Source organism: Oryctolagus cuniculus, chromosome 1 (genome assembly GCF_964237555.1).
Source record: "Oryctolagus cuniculus chromosome 1, mOryCun1.1, whole genome shotgun sequence".
In the NCBI taxonomy this organism is placed as follows: domain Eukaryota; kingdom Metazoa; phylum Chordata; class Mammalia; order Lagomorpha; family Leporidae; genus Oryctolagus; species Oryctolagus cuniculus.
Window position 1 is genome coordinate 95,135,814 of NC_091432.1, and position 26,340 is coordinate 95,162,153.

A 26,340-nucleotide genomic window follows, 5' to 3' on the forward strand; every position below is an offset into this window, starting at 1 on the left:
AGCTTAATCTGCTGCACCACAATGCCAGCCCCTTAAATATTTAATGTTGCAAATGCCAATATGCTAAGTAATTCTAGAGAGATCTGAATTGCAATATAGCCTTAGATATTTTCCTTTGTATTAGGTAGATTTTTATTAATATTTCTTGATTAAAAGACTTAATTATACCTTATATTTAGCTATTACAATCTCTTAATTTTCATACTACAAATTTGTTCATCTACTTATTGAACTATAAGTTCTTAACTTTTTTTAAAAAGTTAAGTATCACTTCTTGGCCTTTTGGCTAAGATAAAGTATAAAAAGTTATGGAATACTTTGAGAGCAAAAGAGTGTGTGAATGCTCCCATCTGCTGCTTTCATGCCCCCAGAGTTCACAGTTTTTAGGGTAAGGGGGAGAGAAGCCAGGAGCCAGAATCCTAAGCCAGAACTCTCCCAGGTGGCAGGAGTCCAGTTACTTGTCATCACTGCTGCTTCCCAGGATGTGCATTAGCAGGAAGCTAGAGTCAGGAACTATAGTCAGAAGTCCAACCTAGGCGCTCCAGTGTGGGACTTGGGCATCTTAACCTGTTTCTCAGCCATTAGGCTAAACACCTGCCACAGTTTTTGTTACTGTTTTGCATACAATTAAGACTTTAAAAAATAATTACTTGAAAAATTTTACTTTGCAATAATAAACAGATATTTATAGCTCAGCCTAAGGGAATTTCAAGCTGTGGAGCAAGTAAAGAGTTATTTTCACTTCAAGTAGCATATAAAATACTTTATTAATAGAGGATGGTGAATAGCCTAATATTTAAAATAAATTGAATGTTATGCCTTTATTGGCATGACTAGTGTTGTCACATTTATTACACAGGGTGGTAACAGAGCATCTACAAATATTAATATTATTCATTACTGGGATGTCAGAACAGTGTTAAAGTAACCATCTATTTGATGGGGCTATTAGAAGGTAAAGGCAAATCACAAACCTTGGCCAAATATTGAAACTAAACTGAACATCATTTCCAGTAAATTTCAAAATACTACACAGAAAACAGAAGTAGATTAAAGAAACAAGAGGGGCAACTGGATTTCCACATATAAAAGTATGAAGCACAACCCTTACCTTACATCTTACACAAATATCCACTCAAAATAGATTAAAGATCTAAATCTATGACCTGACACCATCAGATTATTAGAGACCATTTGGGAAAAATTGCAAGACATTGACTGTGGGGAGCAACTCGGACTAGACTGTTACTGGAATTAAGACTTATTCTATGCATCTGCTCTCCCACAATATGGCGCTGGGAGAGGAGGAAACAGCTTCTACACAGCTGCCTCCAGTTCAACCAATAAACAGCAGGACCTGCTCCTGATTGGAGGAGAGCAGTGTACTCGGTGTGTGGGTAGCAGAGTTGGGATTGGAGGAAGAGGACTATAAAGGAGGAGAGAGACAACATGCACCAGGAACATCTAAGAGGAACACCTGAGCAGCCCCTGAGAGAGCCGGCCGGCCGGCGGTGTGCCGCTCCCCCGCGGAAGTGGGGAAAGTGGCAGGGGGAACCGCCCTTCCATAGAGGTGGAAGGGTCAGTAGCCAACCCGGGAAGAACCAGCAGCAAACCGGGGAGGGCCGAGCAGACAAAAGAACAGCGCAGGGTCCTGTGTCGTTCCTCCATGAAGAGGGGGAGCAACATAATGGTGCCGTGACTCGGATATGAAGCCTAGGCAGGGTTTAGTGTCGTTCCTCCACGAAGAGGGGGAGTGACATAATGGTGCCGTGACTCGGATAGGAAACTTAGGAGGGAAGAAACGGGAAAAAGTGGGAAAATACCGGAGAGAGAGACTAGTAAAGAGCCTAGGGAAAAGCCGGATGGAAAAGGTGCCAGAAGAAGCTATCGAAAGCCTAGGCATAGACTGGGATACGGACTGTGGGAAAGAAGTTAGGATTGGACGTTAGGATTGAAAGCGAAAGTGAAGCTGGGAGAAATCTCTAAGGTTGAAAGCGAAAGTGAAAGCTAGAAGAAACTTAGACTCGGATACGGACTATGGGGAGAAGCCAGGAGAAATGAGAGGGGAATATTGTTGGAAAAAAAGTTAGGAAACATACCGGGTAGAGAAAAATGTTAGGGAAAATGAAGCCACGGGGGCAGGCTGAGGCGGAGACGTAAGCTATGTTGGGATTCGTCAAGTCAGCCCGGGGAGCAAAAGGCGAAAAGCTAAAACCAGAGGCAGAAATGTAAGCCAGGTTGGAATCCGTCAGATTAGCCCGGGGAGCAAAAGACGGGAAGCCAAACCGAAGCGGAGACGTGAAATAGGTTGCATTTCGCCAGGTTAGCCCGGGGAACTTAGACTGAAAACCAAGAAGCGGAAACGTGAGCTAGGCTGTGTGATTCGCGGAAGCCGCCGCGTGTAGGGAGAGCACGCGGGGCACGAACGGGAAGAGCACACGGGGTGCGAGTAGGAAGTGCGGGGCTGGCGCGAGGCCGTGGTGCGGGCGCAAAGGGCGCGGAGACCGCGGAGCACGCGAAGCCCGGAAGCCACGCAGAGCGGGGAAGCCGCCGCGGGGCGAGGCGCCGAGAAGCAGCCTCAGGGCGGGCACTGGGAAGCCGCGGGGATAAGAGAAACAGAAGTTTAGAAGTAAAATGAGAGAAATAGGAATGCTGGCAGATAGAAGTAAAATAGGAGAGATAGGAATGCCCGGAGGTAGAGAAATAGAGAAAAATAAGGCCTCCCCACAATACAGCAATGAGAGAGCTTGGATTCGGTCTGCCTGATTAGTAAGACGATAAGCACCTGTGGGCGGCTGCAGGTCACCGAAGACAGGCACGAATCAACATTGATAAGTCTCCCCCACAATACGGCAATGAGAAGGCTTGGATTCGGTTTGCCTGATTGGTAGGGCTTGTAAGCACCTGCAGGCAGTTCTAGCAGAGCAGAGCATGCGCTGCAGGGCACCGAACACAGGCACGCATCAGCGCCTAAAAACCTCCTCACAACATGGCGAAGAGAGGACCCGGATTCGGTTTGCCTGATTGGTAGGGCTTGTAAGCACCTGTGGGCAACTCTAGCAAGTAGAGCAGAGTGTGTGCCACGGGGCACCGAAGACAGGCGCATATCAACACCAAAAATAAAAAGAAAGGGGGAATTGTGGGGAGCAACTCGGACTAGACTGTTACTGGAATTAAGACTTATTCTATGCATCTGCTCTCCCACAATATGGCGCTGGGAGAGGAGCAAACAGCTTCTACCCAGCTGCCTCCAGTTCAACCAATAAACAGCAGGACCTGCTCCTGATTGGAGGAGAGCAGCGTACTCGGTGTGTGGGTAGCAGAGTTGGGATTGGAGGAAGAGGACTATAAAGGAGGAGAAAGACAACATGCACCAGGAACATCTAAGAGGAACATCTATCTGAAGGAACACCTGAGCAGCCCCTGAGAGAGCCGGCTGGCGGTGTGCCGCTCCCCCGCGGAAGTGGGGAAAGTGGCTAGGGGGAACCGCCCTTCCACAGAGGTGGAAGGGTCGGTAGCCAACCTGGGAAGAACCAGCAGCAAACCCGGGGAGGGCCGAGCAGACGAAAGAACAGCGCAGGGTCCTGTGTCGTTCCTCCGCAAATAGGGGGAGCGATATAATGGTGCCGTGACTCGGATATGAAGCCTAGGCAGGGTTTAGTGTCGTTCCTCCACGAAGAGTGGGAGCGACAATTGACACAAGCAAAGACTTCTTGGAAAAATACCCCAGAGACACAAGCAGACAAAGCCCTAAATTAAGTAATGGGATTACATCAAATTGAGATGTTTCTGTACTACTAAAAAACACGAAACTGAAGAGGCAACTGACAAAATGGGAGAAATTATTTGCAACTATGCAACTGATAAAGGATTAATAACCAGAATATACTGAGATCAAGATACTCCACAACAACAAAACAATCCAGTTAAGAGATGGGCAAAGGACTTAGATATTTTCCAAAAGAGGAAATCCAAATGGTCAACAGGCACATGTAAAAATGTTCAGGATCACTAGCTGTCAGGGAAATGCAAATCAAAACCACAATGAGGTTTTACCTTACCCCAGTTGCAATGGCTCTCATACAGAAACCAACGAACCACAATGCTTGTGGGATGTGGGGGAAAAGGTACCATAATCTACCGTTGGTGGGAATGTAAACTGCTAAAGCCACAATGGACGGCTGTATGGAGATACCTCAGAAATCTCAATATAGACCTACCACATGACCCAGACATCCCATTCGTGGAAATTTAACCAAGGGAAATGAAATCAGTAAGTAATTGAATTATCTGCACCCCCATGTTTATTGTAGCTCAATTCACAATAGCTAAGACATGGAATCAACCTAAATGCCCATCAACTGAAAACTGGATTAAGAAATTATGGCATATATACACTATGGAATATTACACAGCAGTAAAAAAAAATGAAATCCAGTCCTTTTCAACAAAATGGATGAATTTGGAAAACAGCATACTTAGTGACATAAGCCAGTCCCAAAGGGACAAATACTGTATGTTCTCTTCCTGATCTGTGATAACTAATAAAGCACCTAAAACGAAAGTTGTAGAAGTGAATTTGACACTTTGAGAAGGGATGATGTGAGCTGCCCTTGTCTTGACTGTGGAGGAACAGTTTTTTTGTTGTTGTTGTTTCATTTTTTTTCTTCATAGTATTTGTTGAACTCTTAACAGAGTTAATCATAATGTGTATAAAGGTCAATTGAGGATGGATCTCAGGAAAAACAAGAGGTTTTTTTTTGGCTATTATAAATGGAATTGATATTAGAAGTTTTTTTCTCAGCCATGGCATTCTCTGTGTATATAAAGCTGTTGATTTTTATATGTTAATTTTATATCCTGCTACTTTACCAAATTCTTCTATGAGTTCCAATAGTTTCCTGATGTGGAGTCTTTTTGATCCCCTATATCATGGCGTCTCTAAATAGGAATAGGTTCACTTCTTCCTTCCCATTTTGTATCCCTTTGGTTTCCTTTTCATGCCTAATGGCTCTGGCTAAAACTTCCATGATTGTATTAATTAGCAATAGTAAGAGTAGGCATCCTTATCTGGTTCCAGATCTCAGTGGGAATGCTTCCAACGTTTCTCCATTCAACAGGATGCTGGCCATGGGTTTGTCATAAATTGCCTTGATTATGTTGATGAAATTTCCTTCTAGACCGAATATGCTTAGAGTTTTCATCATGAATGTGTGTTGTATTTTAACAGATGCTTTCTCTGCATCTGTTGAGATAATCATATGGTTTTTATTCTTCAATTTTTTTTGACAGGCAGAGTTAGACAAAGAGAAAGGTCTTCCTTTCCGTTGGTTCACCCCCCAAATGCCCACTGTAGCTGGTGTGCTGCGCCAATCTGAAACTAGGAGCCAGGTGCTTCCTCCTGGTCTCCCATGTGGGTACAGGGCCCAAGCACCTGGGCCATCCTCCACTGCCTTCCCGGGCCACAGCAGAGAGCTGGACTGCAAGAGGAGCGACCGGGACTAGAACCTGGGGTGCAGGCACCACACATGGAGGATTAGCCTAGTGAGCTGCGGCATTGGCCTTATTCTTCAATTTGTTAATGTGATGTATGACATTGATGTGATTTGCAAATGTTGAGCCATCCCTGCATATCGGAGATAACTCCCATTTGGTCTGGGTGGATGATCTTTCTGATAAGTTGTTGGATTCAATTTTCTAGAATTTTGTTGAGCATTTTTACATCTATCTTCATCAGGGAAATTGGTCTGTAATTCTTTGTTGCATCTGTTTTTTAGGTTTAGGAATTAAGGTGAGGCTGGCTTTGGAGAAAGAATGAATCTAGGAGGATTCCCTCTCTTTAAATTGTTTTGAATAACTGGATAATAATTGGAGTTAGTTCTTTAAATGTCTGGTAGAATTCAGTAATGAACCCATCTGCTCCTGGACGTTTCCTTGCTGGGAGAGTCTTTATTACTGATTCAATTTCCGTCTTGGTTATGGGTCTGTTTAGGTTTTCTGTGTCTTCATGGCTCAATTTAGGTAGGTTATATGTGTCCAGGAATCTATCCATTTCTTCTAGGTTTCCCAGTTTGTTGGCATACAACTCTTTGCAGTGGTTTCTGATGATTCTTTTTATTTCTGTGGTATCTGTTGTTACATTTTTTTTCATCTTTAATTTTACTCATTTGGTCTTCTCTCTCCTTTTTTTGGTTATTTGGGGCAATGGTGTGTCAATTTTGTTTGTTTTTTCAAAAAACCAGCTCTTTTTTTTTTTTTTTTTTTGCTAATCTTTTTTTTCTTGATTCATATTCTTGATTTTATTCTCTAATTATTTTCTCCTACTAGTTTTGGGTTTGGTTTGCTGTTATTTTTATAGATCCTTGAGATTCATTGATAGCTCATTTATTTGGTGCCTTTCCAATTTCTTGATGTAGGCACAATTGCTATAACACTGCTTTTGTTGTATCCATACATTTTGAAATGTTGTATTGTCATCCTCATTTTTTTCCAGAAATTTTTGATTTCTTCTGTGACCCACTTTTCATTCAGGAGCATGTTGTTCAGTCTTCATGTATTTACATATGTTCTGAGATTCCTGAGTTGCTGATTTCTAGCTTCATTTCATTGTGGTCTAAGTAGATGCATGGTATGATTTCGATTTTTTTGAATTTGCTAAGACTTGCGTTATGGCCTAGTATGTGGTTAGTTTAGAGAAAGTTCCATGTACTGATGAGAAGAATGTGAATTCTTCAACTATAGGATGAAAAGTTCTGTAGATCTGTTAGGTACATTTGGTATATAGTGTCTATTAAGTCTGCTCTTTCCATGCTGATTTTCTGATTGATCTGTCCATTACAATGCTAAATTTTATATACCTAAAAACAGATTCAATGTACATAAAACAAGAAAGCCTGATAGAACTGCATGAGAAGTAAATCTAGAATTAAAGTTGGAAATTTCAACACATCCCATCAGTAATTGATAAAATAAGTAGGTAGAATACTGGTAAGGATATAAAATATCCTATTAACTAACTTAATTGACATTTATAGAACATTATCCAACAACATTAATGTGTAAATTCTTTCAGGTACACACTGACCATTTATAAAGGAAGATCATGTTCTGGGCATAAAGCTAACATCAATAAATCTCATAAGGTTAAAACCATGTAAAGTGTGTTCTGTGACCACAATAGAATTGTTAGAAGTCAATAACAGAAAAATTTAATTCTTCAAACACATAGAAATTAAATGTATTTTTAAAAATAACCCATGGCTCTGAGGAAATAACAAAAAACTTTCAAAGTAAATTTAAGTGAATTAATAAAAAATCAAACCTAGGGAGATGCTGTGAAGAATTAAAGTAAATATAATTGGTGGATCACTAATGGAATCTTTATTTACATTAATTTAATCAGGGCACATTGTATTGAAACCGTTCTCTAAGGTTCATAGAATAACTATAATGCAGTACACACAAGAACAATTTTTTAAGGCTCATATAGTTTAAAATAATTAGAGTTCCTGGAAGCTAGTTAAACTCAATCTTGTTATTTTAATTTCGATTTTTACATCTCAGTCTCAAAACATACAGGCAAAAGAGAGCACTTAATTTATTAAGTTTCTTTGCATAGTTAAGAATGTAACTAGTAAACATAATGTACAGTATTCAAATAATGATAGAAACTCAGATTTGAGGGATCACATAGATAAGACCATTGTCTAATAATTGATAGAATTAAAAAGGAGAGAATGATCCAACATGGAAAGTGGGATACACCGCAGACTCATAGAATGACAACTGCCCTAAACAGCACTCTGGCCTGAGAATCAGCCCTTAAGGCATTCAGATCTGGCTAAAATGCCCATGAGAGTTTCTCAGGCATGGAAAGCCAAGACACTGTGGCAAAAAAGGACCTAAATGAAAGATCTCTGTGAGTGAGATCCCGGTGGAAAGAAGTGGCCATCAAAGAAGGAGGTACCTTTTTCTGAAGGGAGGAGAGAACTTCCACTTTGACTATGAGCTTGTATAAATTATATCGGAGTTAGGTTATAAACATTTTTCCATATCATTATTCTTCATAAGTTTTATTATATAGATATTCCATAATAATTTAAATTTGTATCTAATTTCTGATAATTTTAAATGAGCAAGTCATATGTAATTATCTCTTTCCTTAATTTAAAAGTAAATTTACTTAATTTAAAAGTAAAAGTAAAAATTTTTAATTCTTTGACATTTTTTATCAAATTATTTTATAGAAATATTATAGCAGTATATATTCCTACCACAATCTTGTCCATGCTGCATTCTTATCAAGATTTTATCATCACTTCTCCTTTTGCTATTCTGAGATGTTTAACAAAAGAAACTTGTTCCAAGCTTACTTATTTTTTAAAAAAAAATATTTACTTGAAATGCATATAACAGCAAGGAGGGCAGGGAAGGAGAGAGAATCTTCCTTCAGCTGGTTCACTCCCCAAAGGGCTACAACATCCAGGTTTGAGCCAGGCTGAAGCCAGTAAGCTCCATCCTGGTTTCCCATGGTACTTGGAGCGTCATTGTCTGCCTTCCGGGACAATTCAGCTGGCATCACAAGCAGCATCTTTTTTTTTTTTTTTTTTTTTTGACAGGCAGAGTGGACAGTGAGACCGGTGCACCACGCTGATCCGATGGCAGGAGCCAGGTACTTATCCTGGTCTCCCATGGGGTGCAGGGCCCAAGCACTTGGGCCATCCTCCACTGCACTCCCTGGCCACAGCAGAGAGCTGGCCTGGAAGAGGGGCAACCGGGAAAGAATCTGGCGCCCTGACCAGGACTAGAACCCGGTGTGCCGGCACTGCAGGCGGAAGATTAGCCTAGTGAGCTGTGGCACCAGCTACAAGCAGCATCTTAATCCGCTGCACTACAATACTGGTCCTTTCTAATCGAGGATATCTTTTTTGTTTCAATAAACAGTTTGCCATTGTGTTGATAGTATTACAATTCAAACATTTTCCACATGTAGTTTTAGTGATTTTATTTGTATTTTTCTATATATAAAATTTTTAATAATCTAAAAAAAAATAATCTAACATTTTCCATTTTAACCTTTTTTCCCTTGTCGTGATTTTCTTATTCCCATAAATCTATGGGATAACTTTCTATTATGAAAGCTAATGGCATAGATTTAGGTTAGAATGTGATTTGAAGATTGAACTTTTTTTCACACATCTATTTTATCCACCACTTATTGAGTACTTTTTTTCATTGCCTGATGATCTGCCATGCTATCTTCATCTTCACACTGTGTTAAATTCTAAATGTTTTACTCATGTCTGAACACTTGAAAGAAAAAATTCTTTGTTGGGTCTAATTAAATTTACTGCATTCATTTGAGTTTCTCAAAGTTGTTGATTAGTTAAAATAATCATTTAAATTCTCATCTGTTTAATTAATTTCCTTGCTTGTATAGCCAATAACTTCAGCCTCTCTATTTCCTTAAAAGTCTTAATGTAGAAAGTATGTAAATGTAAAAGTCTATGTAGAAGAGGTAGAGAACATTTTGAAGTAGTAGTTTCTGAAAATAAGATACGGGTGGTCAATATAGTGTCTGAACGCTATCCTATGTAAAAGTAATACTTAGTTGTATTATAATTGAATTGTGTTAATTAGACATTCTTAAGAGAACAGTATTTCCCTTTAGAGTTATCTGTATATTGGTCCATAAAAATATTTCATCAGTTATTTGTATATATATCTCCTCTAACTATAGAATATACATTCAGTAAATACTTTACATGCAGTAAATACTTTGGAGTGAGTTCATACATTCTATTTCATAAACACCAGGTTTTTTTTTTCTTTTTTTTTAACTTTTATTTAATGAATATAAATTTCCAAAGTACAGCTTATGGATTACAATGGCTTCCCCCCCCCCAATAACTTCCCTCCCACTCGCAACCCTCCCCTTTCCCACTCCCTCTCCCCTTCCATTCACATCAAGATTCATTTTCGATCCTCTTTATATACAGAAGATCAGTTTAGCATACATTAAGTAAAGATTTCAACAGTTTGCTCCCACACTGAAACATAAAGTGAAAAATACTGTTTGAGTACTAGTTGTAGCATTAAATCTCAATGTACAGCACACTAAGGACAGAGATCCTACATGAGGAGTAAGTGCACAGTGACTCCTGTTGTTGACTTAACAAATTGACACTCTTGTTTATGGCATCAGTAATCACCCTAGGCTCTTGTCATGAGCTGCCAAGGCTATGGAAGCCTTTTGAGTTCACCGACTCTGATAATATTTAGACAAGGCCATGGTCAAAGTGGAAGTTCTCTCCTCCCTTCAGAGAAAGGTACCTCCTTCTTTGATGACCCATTCTTTCCACTGGGATCTCACTCACAGAGATCTTTCATTTAGGTTTTTTTTTTTTTTTTTTCCTCAGAGTGTCTTGGCTTTCCATGCCTGAAATAGTCTCATGGGCTTTTCAGCCGGATCCGCATGCCTTAAGGGCTGATTCTGAGGCCAGAGTGCTGTTTAGGACATCTGCCATTCTATGGGTCTGCTGTGTATCTCACTTCCCATGTTGGATTGTTCTCTCCCTTTTTTATTCTATCAGCTAGTATTTGCAGATACTAGTCTTGTTTATGTGATCCCTTTGGTTCTTAGTCCTATCATTATGATCAATTGTGAACAGAAATTGATCACTGGGACTAGTGAGATGGCATTGGTACATGCCACCTTGATGGGATTGAATTGGAATCCCCTGGTATGTTTCTAACTCTACCATTTGGGGCAAGTCAGCTTGAGCATGTCCCAAATTGTACATCTCTTCCCTCTCTTATTCCTACTCTTATATTTAACAGCGATCACTTTTCAGTTAAGTTTCAGCACTTAAGAATAATTGTGTATTGATTACAGTATTCAACCAAAAGTATTAAGTAGAACCAAAAAAAAATATTAAGAGGGATAACATATTAAGTTGTTACCAAGTTTTTTTTAAAGGTAAAGTATTTCAATATTTTAAAACAATACTATATAACCTTGGAGAGTCATTTTATTTATGGTATAATATTATCTTTGATACTAGATGATCTCTGTTGTACGTTTCAGTTTAGAACCATAGGAAGTAACAGTTTTAAGTTGTGTGTGTATAATGTTCAAGAAACCATCTGGACCATTTATTCGATTCTATTAGATATTTGCTTATCTCACTATAAACATATTATGCCTCATTTTCATAATTATAGAGTCTCATAGGAGAGACTAGAGGTATATTAGGTTTACACCCAAACCTTTGGGGAATAATAGTGCTACAGTACATGAAACCCATTTTTTTAAAGACTGAATTATTTTATTTGACAGTCAAGAGTTACACAAAAAGAAGTAGAGGCAGAGAGAAGTGTTCCATCTGCTGGATCACTCCTGAATTGCCCGTAGTGGCCAGAGCTGTGCGGATCTGGAGCCAGGAGCTTCCTCTGGATCTTCTCACGTAGGTGCAGGGTCTCAAGGACTTGGGCCATCTTCCACAACTTTCTCAGGCCATAGCAGAGAGCTGGATCAGAAGTGGAGCAGCCGGGACTTGAATTGGCACCCATATGGGATGCCAGCACTGCAGGCACCAGCTTTATCCACTATACTGGCCCCGAATCACATCCTTTTTATGATAGCAGTAAATAAGCACATTTTTCATGAACTTTAAAAGTCATGCAAAGTGTAGTACTGATGGGAATTTTGTGAATTTTTAATAGTTAATATTGCTGTAGTGCCATCTTGATGTTCCAGCAGAAAGATTTATGCAGAAACCATCAATCTCTTACAGCACCTGTAGGAAATAATTCAAAAAAATAAATCACTTAAGGTTGCCTGAGTTTATTTCCTAGCTCTAATAACTGTATAGTCCTCTAACAAGACCCTTAATCTCAGTGTCCATCTAATTTCTTCATTTGTAAAATGGGATATGAATGTGTAGGGTTCAGATAAGGGTGAACTCAATGAATATGTGCAAAGTACGTATTAAGTGTTACACAAGACTGATGTTTTTAGTTTCAAGTGACTTTTTTATACTTATTAAACATACTTATGTGAATGTATAGTTTTCCAAATGGAGTATAGGTTGATTTATAAGGTGGCAGAGAAGTAGAAATGAAGTATTTGTTCTTGGACATTAACATCCACTGTAATACTTGATTTGTAGATTGACTATCAGATCTGGAGCCCTAATTCAGTTTGCATTGCCAAGATGTAGGGACACTGAGGAATCTCCAGTTGGACCCAGATGCTCAGTATCTCCTGATCATTGCTAGATTTGTTGGCCCAAACTGAAATACTGTGTAGAAGATTAATTTCCAGATTTTTTACTTTTAATTTTGAAATTTTATCAGCAAAAAATTGTACAAGGAAGCTTATTTGTGATAGATGGATGTCAGATAGATGGATGTCATGTTACTATGTCAGACTTCGATGTAAAGTGGTGAATTTTTTTTCTAGACAAAATTTTAAAGCATTTCGGAACTATATCAATCTCTTGTTGAAAATGAGTTAAGCATAATAATTTTTAATTATTTACTTTTCCTTCATCCTCATCTAGAACTGGGTAGATAAAGCTGAAAAACAGACTCTTCTCTCCGATACACTTGACCTATCAGAACTCTTCCACCCAGACACATTTCTTAATGCTCTTCGTCAAGAAACTGCAAGGTAACTAAAATGAAGTGCTTATTTGTCACTGAGAGTAATTATATTTTTTGTATCATTCACTTGAGATCCCATTGATTTGTCAAGAAATAAAATTTTAATTTAAAAATTGCTTCTACTTATGTATATTTTTAGAATTGAAAAAATTAAACTTTTATATTTTGGACATTTATCTAGACCCGTGATGTGTCCATTAAGGTAGTCATAAATCACATGGGACTATCTATTTAAATTAAATAACTGGTTTCTCAGTCACATTTTCAGTGTTCAGTTTCTTTATGTGAATAATGTCTACCATTTTGGATCGCATGAAAACATTTTTATCTGCAGAAAATTCTTTAGCATAATGCTGACTGAACTTCTTAAAAACTTTTGGTACTATACTTTGGATTATACCATATACAGACTAATTTTTAACAAGTTAGAATGTAATGAAAGACACACCACCAAAAATATACTGAGCAAATTTAATTATTTAGTGACACAGTGATTTGAATTTATGCTGTCTCTGGATATAAATACTAATATTCCAGCTCAGTTAACAAACACTTTATGAATACTTTATACTGCATTTGAGGATTCTGGTCCAAATGGAGGATGTTAAAATGAAAAAGGTTTTATATTTAAGAAAAACAGTGCTTTATAAATTTAGTGTGAAGTTATGATACTGTTGCATAATATTATATTCACTTTGTAAATATTTCAGCTTAAAATAGGTGATTATGTGCAATTACTCTTCATGTTTTAACTGCTGAGAATTACATCTTTATGACATTTGGTGCTTTACTTTTACAGGGCAATGGGTCACTCTGTGGATAGCCTTAAATTTGTAGCCTCATGGAAAGGTCGACTTCAAGAAGCAAAGCTGCAAATTAAGGTAATAAGTTTAATCTTTATCTGATTCAAAAGTTTTCTCACCTCTGAGATAGAAGATTCTGAAACTGATCAAGTCACCATCTGTATTGTGTAAGATTGGCAGAGATAGATTCTATTAAATTTGTGAGAAATCAAAGTTAAGATTTAGCCGGAGGGGTCAGTGTTGTGGCATAGCCTGCAACACTGGCATCCCATATGGTGCTGGTTCAAGTCCTGCCTACTCCCTGCTGGTGGCCTGGGAAAAGCAGTGGGAAATGGTCCAGGTGCTTGGGTCCCTGACCACCCACATGGGAGACCTGCGAGAAGCTGTTAGTTTCAGCCCGACCCTGCCCCAGCCATTGAGACCATCTTGGGGATGAACTAGCAGATGGAATATCTCACACTCTTTCAAATCAATACATGAATCTTTACAAAAACTATTTAGCATGAAACAGCTTATAATACAAAACAGAAATCATCTTAGGGATACAATATTTGAAAAAGGTAACTTCTTAAAAAAACATTTATACAGATTACACAGTTCTTTTGGGTTACTGTTCAAAATTCAAAGATTTATTACACAATAAAGTATGCATAAAAGCTATTAGGAGAGTGCTTCAAAAAGTTCGTAGAAAAAATGGAGTTAAAGTTTCGGGGTGGGCATGTAGCGTAGCGAGCAAAATGCTATATCCCGTATCAGAGTGCCTGGATTAGAGTTAAGAGTGGAGCAGGGGCCAGAGTCACAGCTCACTGGGCTGGTCCTCCGCCTGCGGCACCGGTACCCCAGGTTCTAGTCCCGGTTGGGGCGCCGGATTCTGTCCCAGTTGCTTCTCTTCCAGTCCAGCTCTCTGCTGTGGCCTGGGAAGGCAGTGGAGGATGGCCCAAGTGCTTGGGCCCTGCACCCGCGTGGGAGACCAGGAGAAGCACCTGGCTTCTGGCTTTGGATGGGCACAGCGCGCCGGCCGTGGCAGCCATTTTGGGGGAGAACCAACAGAGGGAGGACCTTTCTCTCTGTCTCACTAATTCTGCCTGTTTAAAAAAAAAAAAAAAAAAAAACTTCCTGCTAATGGAAGATAGCAGGTGATGGCTCAAATGATTGGGTCCCTGTCACTCACTCCGGATACTTAGACTGGCTATTTTCTGGCTCCTGGTTTTAGCCCAGCCCTGGTCATTGTGGACATCTGGGGAGTTAACTAGTAGATGGCAGCCCTGTTTCTCTCTGCCTTTCAAATAATTTTTAAAAAAACAAAATGGAAAAATTTATTTTGGTGTAAAAAATAGAAACCTATATGAAGTTTTTTGATAATACATATTTTTCATGAACTTTTTAAAGCACCCCAGTATATAAAAAATCATATTTCTATAAAAACCAAACCTTACCCTCGGGAAGTTTATAATTTGTGAGTATATATTAGTTAACTTCAAGACAATCAAACCACTAATGATGATTTCTTTCTTTTATAATGTAAATTTTCCTAGCTGTTTCCTGTTATTCTGACTTTAGTTTTATAATTGACTTTTTTTTTAAATTTTAAAGGTCACAGAAAAATTCTCCCAACGTCTCCAACTTTCTTCCATATCACTATCCTCTATCCAATTCCCAAATGTAGGATTGTCCTTTTAGTATGTTTTGCAGTGCTGATACTTTGTATGATTGTGTAATATATCCATGCTGGCCTGTCTTGAGACTGTGGTGTCACTGAGGACAAATACTTTGGCATGTGCATTTTCCAGTACCCAATGTCTAGTTCACTAAATCACATGTAATTAAGACTGTAGGCAGTTTGATTTTTAGAAGTCCATAAAAATTTGTTTTCATATCACTATACCTAACATCATGCTATATTATTACTTTGTTGTATTACTCCTCTGAGATATATTTCTTGTAGGGGATATCTTTTTTTTTTTTTTTTTTTTTTTTTACAGGCAAAGTTAGTGAGAGAGAGGGAAAGGTCTTTGTTCTGTTGGTTCACCCCCAATGGTCGCCACGGCTGGCACACTGCACCAATCTGAAACCAGGAGCCAGGTGCTTCCTCCTGGTCTCCCATGTGGGTGCAGGGCCCAAGCACTTGGGCCATCCTCCACTGCCTTCCCGGGCCACAGCAGAGAGCTGGACTGGAAGAGGAGCAACCGGGACTAGAACCCGGAGTGCCGGCGCCACAGGTAGAGAATTAGCCCAGTGAGCTGCGGCTCTGGCCCTTGTGTGGATATCTTTATCACCATTTTAGATTATGTTTCACATATGAGGGACCAAGACTGACAGTCTTAATTTTCCAGAAAGGAGCCATGTGACCTTTTAAGCCATTAACATAACAGTTTGAGCCTTAGCTATTTGTTATCTTCATGGGTCATCAAATTTATTATTTAAATCCATTTATATTTTGTATAGTTTTTGTGAGTTACTCTTGTATAATATCAAATAAATATTTAGATATGATTTAGGGAGTGGCATTGTGTAGCCTGTAAAGTTGTCACCTGAAATGCTGGCATTGCATATGAGCGCTGGTTCCTGTCCTGGCTGCTCCACTTCCATCCAGTTCCCTGCTAATGGCCTGAGGAAAGCAGCAGAAGATGGCCCAAACTTTAGAACCCCTGACACCCACATTAGTGAGTAGGATGAAGCTCCTGGCTTCAGCTTGGCCCCACGCCAGCCAGTGCTGCCATCTTAGAGTGAATCAGCAGATGTAAGATCTTCCTCTGTTACCTTTCAAAATAAATAAATCTTAAAAAAGAGATAGAATTTAAAAAATAAGCTTAATTTGGTACAAAAAATAAAAAAAACCCTTAATCCATGCAGTGTTTTCATGATACTCATTTTACATGAACTTTTTGAAGTGTGATCAACTTTCAGTTAGGTACTATTTGTGCCTTAATTAGAAGAGAGTATTTTAAAATAAAATTCCAAATATCCCATAAATAATTAAATGATATTAAAATTCCAAATATTAACTTGTAACTATATAGTATACAGTTTGGTATAATGGTCAGATAATAATTGTTATTTTTATTAGTGATAATATTTTCACATATATTTACAAAATAACTGAAAATGCCATTCCTATACATGAGATTTAAGATAATTCAACTGAATTCTTTCTTTGGTCCATTGTGTGGGTTATAAAAGCATATTTCCCAACTTTCTCTTACCTGTAGTTTCCAGATATGTCTATCATGGGAAAAGTTTTTATATATAAACATCTCAGAGATAATACTTGGCAGAATCATAAGTGGTCCATTTGGCTCCTTTAAGTATATTTTTTCAACAAAGGGGATTTTTTAATGGAACTGTGGATCCGAATTATATTTGAGTTTTACTATTTCTATTTTCTATTTTTTAAAAGATGTATTTATTTGAAGGGGCAGAGAGGGAGAGACAGAGATCTTCCATCCATTGGCTCACTTCCCAAAAAGCCACAATAGCCAGGGCTGGGCCAGGCTGAAACCAGGAATTCATCTGGTTCTCCCACATGGATGGTAGGAGCCCAAGTACTTGGACCATCATCTGCTGCCTTCCTAGGAGCATTAGTAAGGAGCTGGATTAGAAGCAGAGGAGCTGACTCCACTCAGCACTCCTATATGAGGTACCTCCATCACAAGCAATGGCTTAACCTGTTGCACCACAACGCTGGCCCCTATTTACATTTTTCTGAAATTTAATTGGGTTAAAACATTTAATCTCCACCACCTTAGACTGAATTAGGTTTGAGGAGTCTCATGAACATATCAATATATTAATCTCTTAAAATGTACTTAAAAGAACATGTGTGTATTTTTATTTTCGGATCCCAAACATGTTCTCTAACATTTCCTCACTACCATTGATTTATTATTTATTATACATAAGTTGTGAGATACGGCACTGGAAAAGGTGGACGTCAGGTTCCTGTTCAGCCTGTATGTTAGATCTTCTGCAAGGTTATGAGAGGACTGTGCTAGCAACACTAGTGGGTATTGTACTGAATAGTAGTTCTCAATAGATAATTCCTTTGAGAAGATTTAAATATCCTCTCCAAGCTTTTTTCACTAAATTTTAGTCCTTTCTATTTAACATTTCAAACTAACACAGCAAAAGAAAAGAGTAAGATCAATCTACATCACAGGGTTTAAGATTTATGAACATTTCTATTGCTTTGTATTGTCTTTGCTGATACATATTCCAGGCAGCAATTTCACTCTTCGATGATTCTGAATACATACATAAAATCAAGAATAACTATATTGCTAAAATTGTATTTAATGGAATTTGTATTCCTTAAATTTAAAAAATCAAAAGTTTTTAAATAAACACAATGTATTATATCTACCACAACTAATAGTTTTTTGAAATCATTTAATGTTCAGCTCATAGAATATTTACTGGTTTGTCTCAAATAAATAGAATAGTTTGAATCAGATTTAAAACAAGATCCACACATTGCATTTGGCTATTACATGCCTTAAGTCTTTTTTTATATCTAGATCATGTTCCTCTTTTTATTTTGTTCTACTGTTTGTTACAGAAATTGGGTCAGTTCGCTAGGTTAATGTACATTTTATACTCATCTGTTTACTTCTTTATGGCATTATTTTTTATTTTTATTCATTTCATATGTATGATTAAATTCATTTGTGGAGTATATACTTTATAGGCATGTTCTTCATTTTATATTCATGATAAGGCATGCACTGTGATTTGTTTTTCGTGATGCCAAGATTGATCCAAGCTTTCACATCAAACTGCCCTCTGAGATTCTTAGCAGTTAATGATCATTGCCTGAATAATTACAAGTTGCATAATTTTCATTTGTTATCCTTTCACACTTAGTAGCTAGAATTCTGTAAACAGGCAGGATCTGCTAGATCTATGCATTACCTGAATGGTATGAAACAGATTTTGTACAGAAAATCAGGGATAAGTGCTTGATTTTTTTTCATTTAAATTAGAAATATTCAAAATACTTGCAAAAATATCTACTGACATTTTATCTTTGTTTTTAAGTATCATTGCACTTACCATATGATCCTTTTTTAATGTACTTTTGCCCCTGGTATTAGGCATGGTCTGTTCATGTGTGCCTATTTTTTGAGTATCTGTGGGGAGGTGGACCTTTATAGTGAAAAATAACATCATACAACAAAATGCACAAACTTCACAGTTCACATTAAATATTTATGAGTTAAAAGGTCTATAAAACCATCATGAAGATCGATTAATATTCTATGATAACCTGTTTCTCAATTTTATTAAATGGACATAGTATCTTTAGTACAAATTTTACTTTTCTTTCATTATCAGAGATATATCAGTGATATCCTCTGGGATATTTGTATATGTAATTTCCATTCCAAATTTTGGATATGTTATGATCATCTACTTTGATTATAGACCATTGAGAGCTGATGATGAAGGCCCACAGAGGCCATAAGTTGCATCCTTTCTGCTCCTAATGTAAGATAATGAAAGATAAAATATAAGATAAGGAATCAATAAACATAGGCTGAATTCAAACAAAATAAATATTTCTTTCATCAGAAATAACACAGAAAATAAAATTATATATAAAGCTGAAAATACAGATCTATTGAATTCCAAATCCAGAAGCAATGAAGAGAAACACAGCTATGTTAGGGTAAAAGGAATTAATAGTGTTGTGATTTGGAACTGTAAGCAGGCTTATTGCTGTAATGTAGTACTGAGGTTAGGCTCTCCATCTCCCCAATAAAAGGAAGTTTAATGAAGTTATTGCAGAATCACTAGTCATGTCTATGGAAATAGAAAGCTAGCGAGCTAAAGAAGCTGAAAGATATCTCAAAGACAGACCATTAGATATGAATCATAATTCACCAGATTAATAACAAGATATATAGTATCCCAAACTTGCATTATAAATCTTGTAGGTGTGCAGATAGGAGATTAGTGCTGGACTCTTGGGGGTGGGCAGTAAAATAAAGTACCCCTCAACATGAATCATCAAAAATAAATGGGGGGGACCAGAAAAGACAACCGGTAAAATCATTGTTAACGTTTAGTCAGATTTTTCCATAAAATTAACTAGTTTTCTAAAATAGTTAAAGGAATAACTTTCACTGAATACGAATTTGTGAAAGAGAAATAAGCAGACATGATACATGTAGAGTTGGAAGTAAAAAACAATAATGTTAGAAATAAAGATAGATTTTATGTGAAAAAACATTTTAAATATTTACGTATTTAATAGAGTACCACCTTTGCCACATGAGTGACAAGGAGAGAGAGAGGGAGAGAGAAAGATCTTCCATTCACTGATTCACTCCCCACATGGCCACAGCAGCCAGGACTGTGTCAGGCTGAAGCTAGGAGCCAGGAACTCTATCCCAGTCTCTCACCTGGTGGGGCAGGGGCTGCTCAAGTACTTGAATCATCTCCTGCTGCCTTCCCATGCACATTTAGGAAGAAGCTGGATCAGAAGCCCAGAGTAGTTGGGTCTTTGGCATGGGATACTGGCATTTTAAATGACGGTTTAACCCACTATGCCACAATGCCAGAACCCAAAAGTATTTTCTTAAAATTCTGTGGATTGGGCAGTTCCTCCACTGATTCCCCAGGCTTTCTGTTGATGTGCATTCAACCAAGTCAGTTATCCTGGAAAATCCACTTTGTCCTCACTGTTGTTTCTGGTAATTGGTGCCTGCTATGCACTGGTTTCTCATACTCAATAGACTGGAAGAGCTTCCTTACATGGTAGTCTTAGAATTCTGAAGGAAAATCCTCTTAAAGACAAACATCAGAAATTGCTTTAAGTCCTTTCGCCATATTCTGTTGGTAAAAACAAGTTATCAAGGCCAGCCCAAATTTAAGGGATAGAAAAGTCCAACTCTTGGTTGAAGAAAGAAAGGTTTTATTGCAAAGGAGTAAGAATATTATACTAGAATGAGAGAGTTTTGGCCATATTTTATAATCTGCCAGTTACTAAGCTCCAAAAGTTTAGACTGTGTAGTATTGGTATAGGGGGAAAAAAGAGTCAAGAAGTACTTATGCCTGTTTTCTAAACCTTGATACATAACAAGTGGTAAACATTACAAATGGAGGGATTATTTGATAAATATCGGATAATTTCTCACTCTTAGAAAATGAAAAAATTCAACCCATACTTTTAAGATATTTAGAAACAAAAACATACAAAAAATTTATTTTATTTTATTTTATTTTTTTGATAGGCAGAGTGGACAGTGAGAGAGAGAGAGACAGAGAGAAAGGTCTTCCTTTGCCATTGGTTCACCCTCCAATGGCCGCTGCGGCCGGCGCACCGCGCTGATCTGAAGGCAGGAGCCAGGTGCTTCTCCTGGTCTCCCATGGGGTGCAGGGCCCAAGCACTTGGGCCATCCTCCACTGCACTCCCTGGCCATAGCAGAGAGCTGGCCTGGAAGAGGGACACCCGGGACAGAATCCGGCGCCCCGACCGGGACTAGAACCTGGTGTGACGGTGCCACAGGCGGAGGATTAGCCTAGTGAACCGCGGCGCCAGCTAGAAAAATCTTTATTCAGACACAAAAAATGTATAAGCCTTAAAAAGAAAAGTGAAAATACAGTCCACAAACTGGGAAAAGATGCCTGTGTCTTATAAGTGAAAGGATTTACAACTCAATCTTTTAAAAAACATCCACAAGGTGACAGTGAACAAAGGATTTTAACCATCAACTTACATTAAGGCAGTGGCTAATAAAGAAATATCTGGACTAGCTAATAATTGCAGAAATCAATCCAGTGTGCAACTGTTGGCAAGTTTGTAGTATAATGTAAGCTCCTAAACCTGCCAGGTGGTAAATTGATAGGAATACTTTGAGGAATTTGTCAATAATAAGTACAATTGAGAATGAGCATACCCTTCAACCTAGCAATTTTATCTCAGTACCTAGAGAAATTCATACAAATAAATACTATCATTTATTTGTGTTTATAAGAGTAAATATTGAAAATGACTTAACATAAAAATTGATATTTATATAATAAAGGGAAATTGTTTGTAGCCATTATAAATGAAAGAACAAAATGAATGCATCTTAAAGCCAATTCTGAAGGAAAACAGATTGCAAAATAGTATATAAACAATCATGTTGCCCTTTACATATCATTTAGAAATATGAAAATTCTGTTTTGCTTATGGATTCATGTTTAACAATTATAAAACTCAATTCAGGATAATTATTAGGTTGGATGAACAAAGAACAGAAAGTAGAAAATCAAGGTATATATAAGTCTTCACATATTTCATGACTTGTTTGCTGTATATTAAAGCCTAATAAAGCTAAGTGGTAGGAACATGCATATTAAATATCCTTGTGATTTTCTTTGAATTTTTTTAAAGGTCTATTTGAAAAGCAGAATTACAGAGAGGCAGAGAGAGAACAGAGATCTCTGGAGTGCTAGTCCAATCTCCAAGTGGCCGCAACGGCCGGAGCTGCACAGATCTGAAGCCAGGAGCCAGAAGCTTCTTCCAGGCCTCCCTCACGGGTGCAGGGGCCCAAGTACTTCTACTGCTTTCCCAGGCCATAGAGAGAGCTAGATCTGAAGTGGAGTAGCCAGGATTCTTTTAGCTTAATGATTTTATTCTGTTCTTGTTCTGTTCAACTAAAAGCTTTGCAATTACAGGCAAAGCAAGAGTTACAAGAAATTATATAGGCAAAGCATATTTAGATACTTTCACTTAATTTTGAAGATACTTCAAAATGTTCATGAATAATGGTATTAAAAGTTTATTATGAGGGCCTAGCACTGTGGCGCAGCGAGTTAACACCCTGGCCTGAAACACCAACATCCCATATGGGCACTGGTTCGAGACCCAGGTGCTCCTCTTTTGATCCAGCTCTCTGCTATGGCCTAGGAAAGCAGTAGAAGATAGCCCAAATCCTTGGACCCCTGCACCCACCTGGGAGACCCGGAAGAAGCTCCTGGCTCCAGCCATTGTAGCCAAGTGGGGAGTGAACCATTGGATGGAAGACCTCTCTCTCTCTGCCTCTCCTCTTTCTGTGTAACTCTTTCAAATAAATAAATAAATCTTATAAAGAAAAGTTTATTATGAGGCAAAAGTTGAAATGCATGCATACTTTCTTCATTATAATGCATTCTCCTTAAACTTTATTTGCACAGATGACAAGAGATAGCTGACATGTATTAAACGAATCCCATTGTTGAGGCTAACAAGCTCTGGTCTTTGTGATTATTTGTGTCCAAAGCAGATGTATTTTAGAAGCATACAAGTATATATTTGAGTATAAATATCACTTATTATAGTTTACAATGGCAGTGTAAATAGCAAAAATTTAGCATTCTAGGAAATATGCTCTAACACATTTTCTAATGTTTTAATGTAGTACAAAATGATAGAAAGGACTTAAAATTAATACTGTAAATATTATCAAAGTTGTTGACCAAATTATCCAATTTTACCTGAAACCTCTGTTTTGCTTCTCATAAATGAAGACAGTCTAAACCTTATTGAGCATTTCCTGTGTCTTGGGCATCTCTGACATATACCTCTAACTTTCGCTGGTTTTTGTTTTAAGATTTATTTATTTTGAGAAGGAAAGACACAGAAAGGCCTTCCATCTTCTGGTTCACTCCCCAAATGGCCACAACAGCGAGAGCTGAGCCAATCAGAAGACCGGAGCCAGCAGCCTCTTCACTTCTGGGTCTCCCACATAGGGGCAGGGGCTCAAGAACTTGGGCCATCATCTTCTGCTTTCCTAGGACACAGCAGAGAGCTGGATTGGAAGAAAAGCAGCCAGGCATAGAACCAGCACCCAATTTGGGATGCTAGGGCCGCAGTGCTGGCTCCCAGCTGCTTGCTTTTATGTGGAGCGATATTTACTAATGTAATGAATTCCTAGATTCTCTCTACTTTCTTTCTCACACTAACATTCTAAAGGAAAGAATTCCTTTATGGGTATGAGTTTGGGCAAAGACCTAGGTTCTAATTCTGGCCCTTTCTTTTTCTTTCCTCTTGGGTGTAAACATTCTGCTCTGCTTCTTCAGGGAATCCACAGTCCTGTGACTGGCTCCCTGGCTAAGTGCTATTAGAACTAGACATTAAGCCTGCCTAAACTTCTTCCTTTCCATACTAGGAGGTCCACTGGACTAGAATATCCTCCAAGTATCTTCACCAGCAATGAAGTAGTATTTTGGGCCTCTCTGCTTTCATTTTCCCTAATGCATGATACCAGTTGAAACAAGGGTGCAACTTATTGAAAACACTTCATTCTTTGATGAAAAATCATTTACTAATGGTAAATTTTTTCTTTAGTGATAGATGAGGAAGCTGAGGAAATTTGGACAGCCTGATTACAAATAGTAGACTTTTTTCCCCCCAATTAAGAGGCAGAAAGAAAAAGGGAGAGCAAGCTCCCTTGTGCTAGTTTTCTCCCTAAACACTTGCAAAAGTCAGGACCAGGCTGGGTCAAAGGCTAGAACCAGGAACTCTGGGTTCCTGCTACCCATATGAGAGAATCAAACTTTTGAGCCATCACCTGCTATTCCCCAGGGTCCATACCAGCAAAACACAGGAATACATTCTGAGTGAATGTTATGGTGTGTGAATAGTCTCTCAAAGTTATGAAAATACATTTGAGAAAATTGTTGAGGTTCTATCCTAATGCAAAAGATATTATTTAAAAATCAATTAATAAAAATTTTACAGCTAAGCCCAACTCATTATTGCAATTTGTCCTCCCCGAATAAATTATATTACATGTCACATCAATTTTTCTGTTTTATTTGAAATCTAACCTCTTTACTGTTTTATTCAGCAGTTTCAAATCAGATTTCAGTGAAATTATCTGTTTGTTTTAATCATTCATCAGAATATCAGTGTCTTTCATGTTTGCTAATATCAATATTTGCCTAATTTTTATGGTAATTTTTCTTTAAACTTTGGTAGTCATTCTGAATGTACAGATAGGATCCCAGTGGAGACAATATATATGTAACTGCACTTTCACATCAAAAACAATTTTCATAACTTAGAATAATGTACTTAAAATTTTCTAACATTTTACTTCCATCTTTTTTGAAGTTACAAAGATACAGTATTTGTTTTTCACAAATGCCTAAATGTATACTTTGATTTTTTAATGAGATTGGGTTTTTCAAATAAAATACTCATACACTTAAGAAAATGAAAACATGAGACCAAATATTGAAATAGAAAAATGTTAAGAATATAGCAAGGTTTGACCTTTTTTTCTATTCAATAGATATTTAATGTGGCCAGCTTAAAACATGCCTTATCATTAAAATGTAATGTAATGTGACTTATGTTCTTAATTTGTCTTCCATCATTTGGTAAAGTAGAACAGATAATTTTGTTATGGAAAATACAATATTATTTGCAACTTATATGTATATATATTTATATACACGACAAAATGAGGGAAAGTATTTTTTAAGCTAATGAAATATTTGATTATAAATAAAAGTGGTTTTTTAAAAAAAGTTTACTCAAGTATATATTTTAAAATCTTCCATAAACAAGGCAGCAGAAATAATATGGTGATGTTTTCTGCAAGAGAAGACCTAGTGAGAAATATGTTTGTTAAAGACTACAGCATGCAGGTTATTATAATTAGCAACTGTTAAGTGTAATAATGGGAGCATAATGGCAATGTTGGAATATATCTTCATTTTTAGGAGTAGGAAAGTAATTCCCATAACAGTCATATTTAAAGGGAGATATATAGATTCAGCAAGACTTATCCAGAAAATATTGGTAAGAAAGCAGCTTCCAATGTATAGAATATATGCAGAGGTCAAGATGTGAGAGACCACATGCATTCAAGGCCCCAGATGAAACCATGGAAGAGAAGAGGAGGAAAACTGACACTAGAGACTTGGCAGTAGCCAAACCACAAAGGAGCATTTTTTAAGTCATGTTTGGGCATTAACTTAAGGACAGTGCAAATATATCAAAGAGTTCTAAAAAATCAAAAGAAATACATCATTAGTTATGTTTTTGAAAGGTTTTTACTGCAATGTAAAGAATATATTGAAAATATATCAAGGAAATCAGTTATGAAGCCATTTACTGGTTGGGGCAAGAACTACTGGTGTCCAAAATAGAGTAATGATAGTGAATATGGAAAGAAAAGGACAAATTCAGAAGGTGTTTATCAGCAGTGGCAAGACTTGGTAATTGATAGCACATGGGAAGTTGAGAAGGAGGAGAAGCCAATAATATTTCCCTGATGTTCAGAAAGCTACATGATACTAGTTAGTGGAATAAGGCACTGGAGAACATTATTTCTCCCATGTACCCTTGCCTATCTCACAAGTTAGAAGATTAGAAAGTTATATATTCATTAATCAGTGTCTGCATATATATATGACAGGCTAGTTGTGGCACTATTAATGTGGTCTACTTTTGCAAATTTCTATATAGACCAATTAAACTCAAAACTCTGAAATTTCTGGAGGCAGTTTTAAAAGAATTATCTTGTCTGGAGAGTTTTTAATTACTGAAATCAGTTTTCTAAGTTTTAACTTAAAATTTAAGGCCAAAATGTTGCAGAAACTAAGCGATCTGTATCATCAGTGGTATACTAGAAAGAATATTAAACTTAAAAATTATGCTTTTGTTCTCGTGCTAGCTCTTTCACTAACAAAATTGCTTTCTTTTCCAAGAAACAAACCACCTTACTATAAAATTAGAGTGATAAAATAACCATTTGCTAAGACATATCCTTCTAGTACCTAAACTGTTTCCTAACTATAATGCAGCAACCAATGGTCTTCCTCTTTCAAGTGTTCCCTAAATCCAAATTCTAAATTTCTTTCATTCAGTATGTTAAAACTTAAAGGTACTGTA

At 37.5% G+C, this 26,340-nt stretch overlaps 1 protein-coding gene across 4 annotated transcripts in view; it reads left to right on the top strand.

Moving 5' to 3' along the window:
• Positions 1–26,340, top strand: part of DYNC2H1 (dynein cytoplasmic 2 heavy chain 1) — a 367,303-nt gene that overhangs the window by 333,357 nt on the left and 7,606 nt on the right. For all 4 annotated transcript variants that reach the window (XM_051820199.2, XM_002708539.5, XM_051820207.2 and 1 more), the window contains 2 exons: positions 12,564–12,673; positions 13,466–13,547. In XM_051820199.2, coding sequence (XP_051676159.2) covers positions 12,564–12,673; positions 13,466–13,547 — 192 coding nt within the window. The remainder of the gene's footprint in view (positions 1–12,563; positions 12,674–13,465; positions 13,548–26,340) is intronic.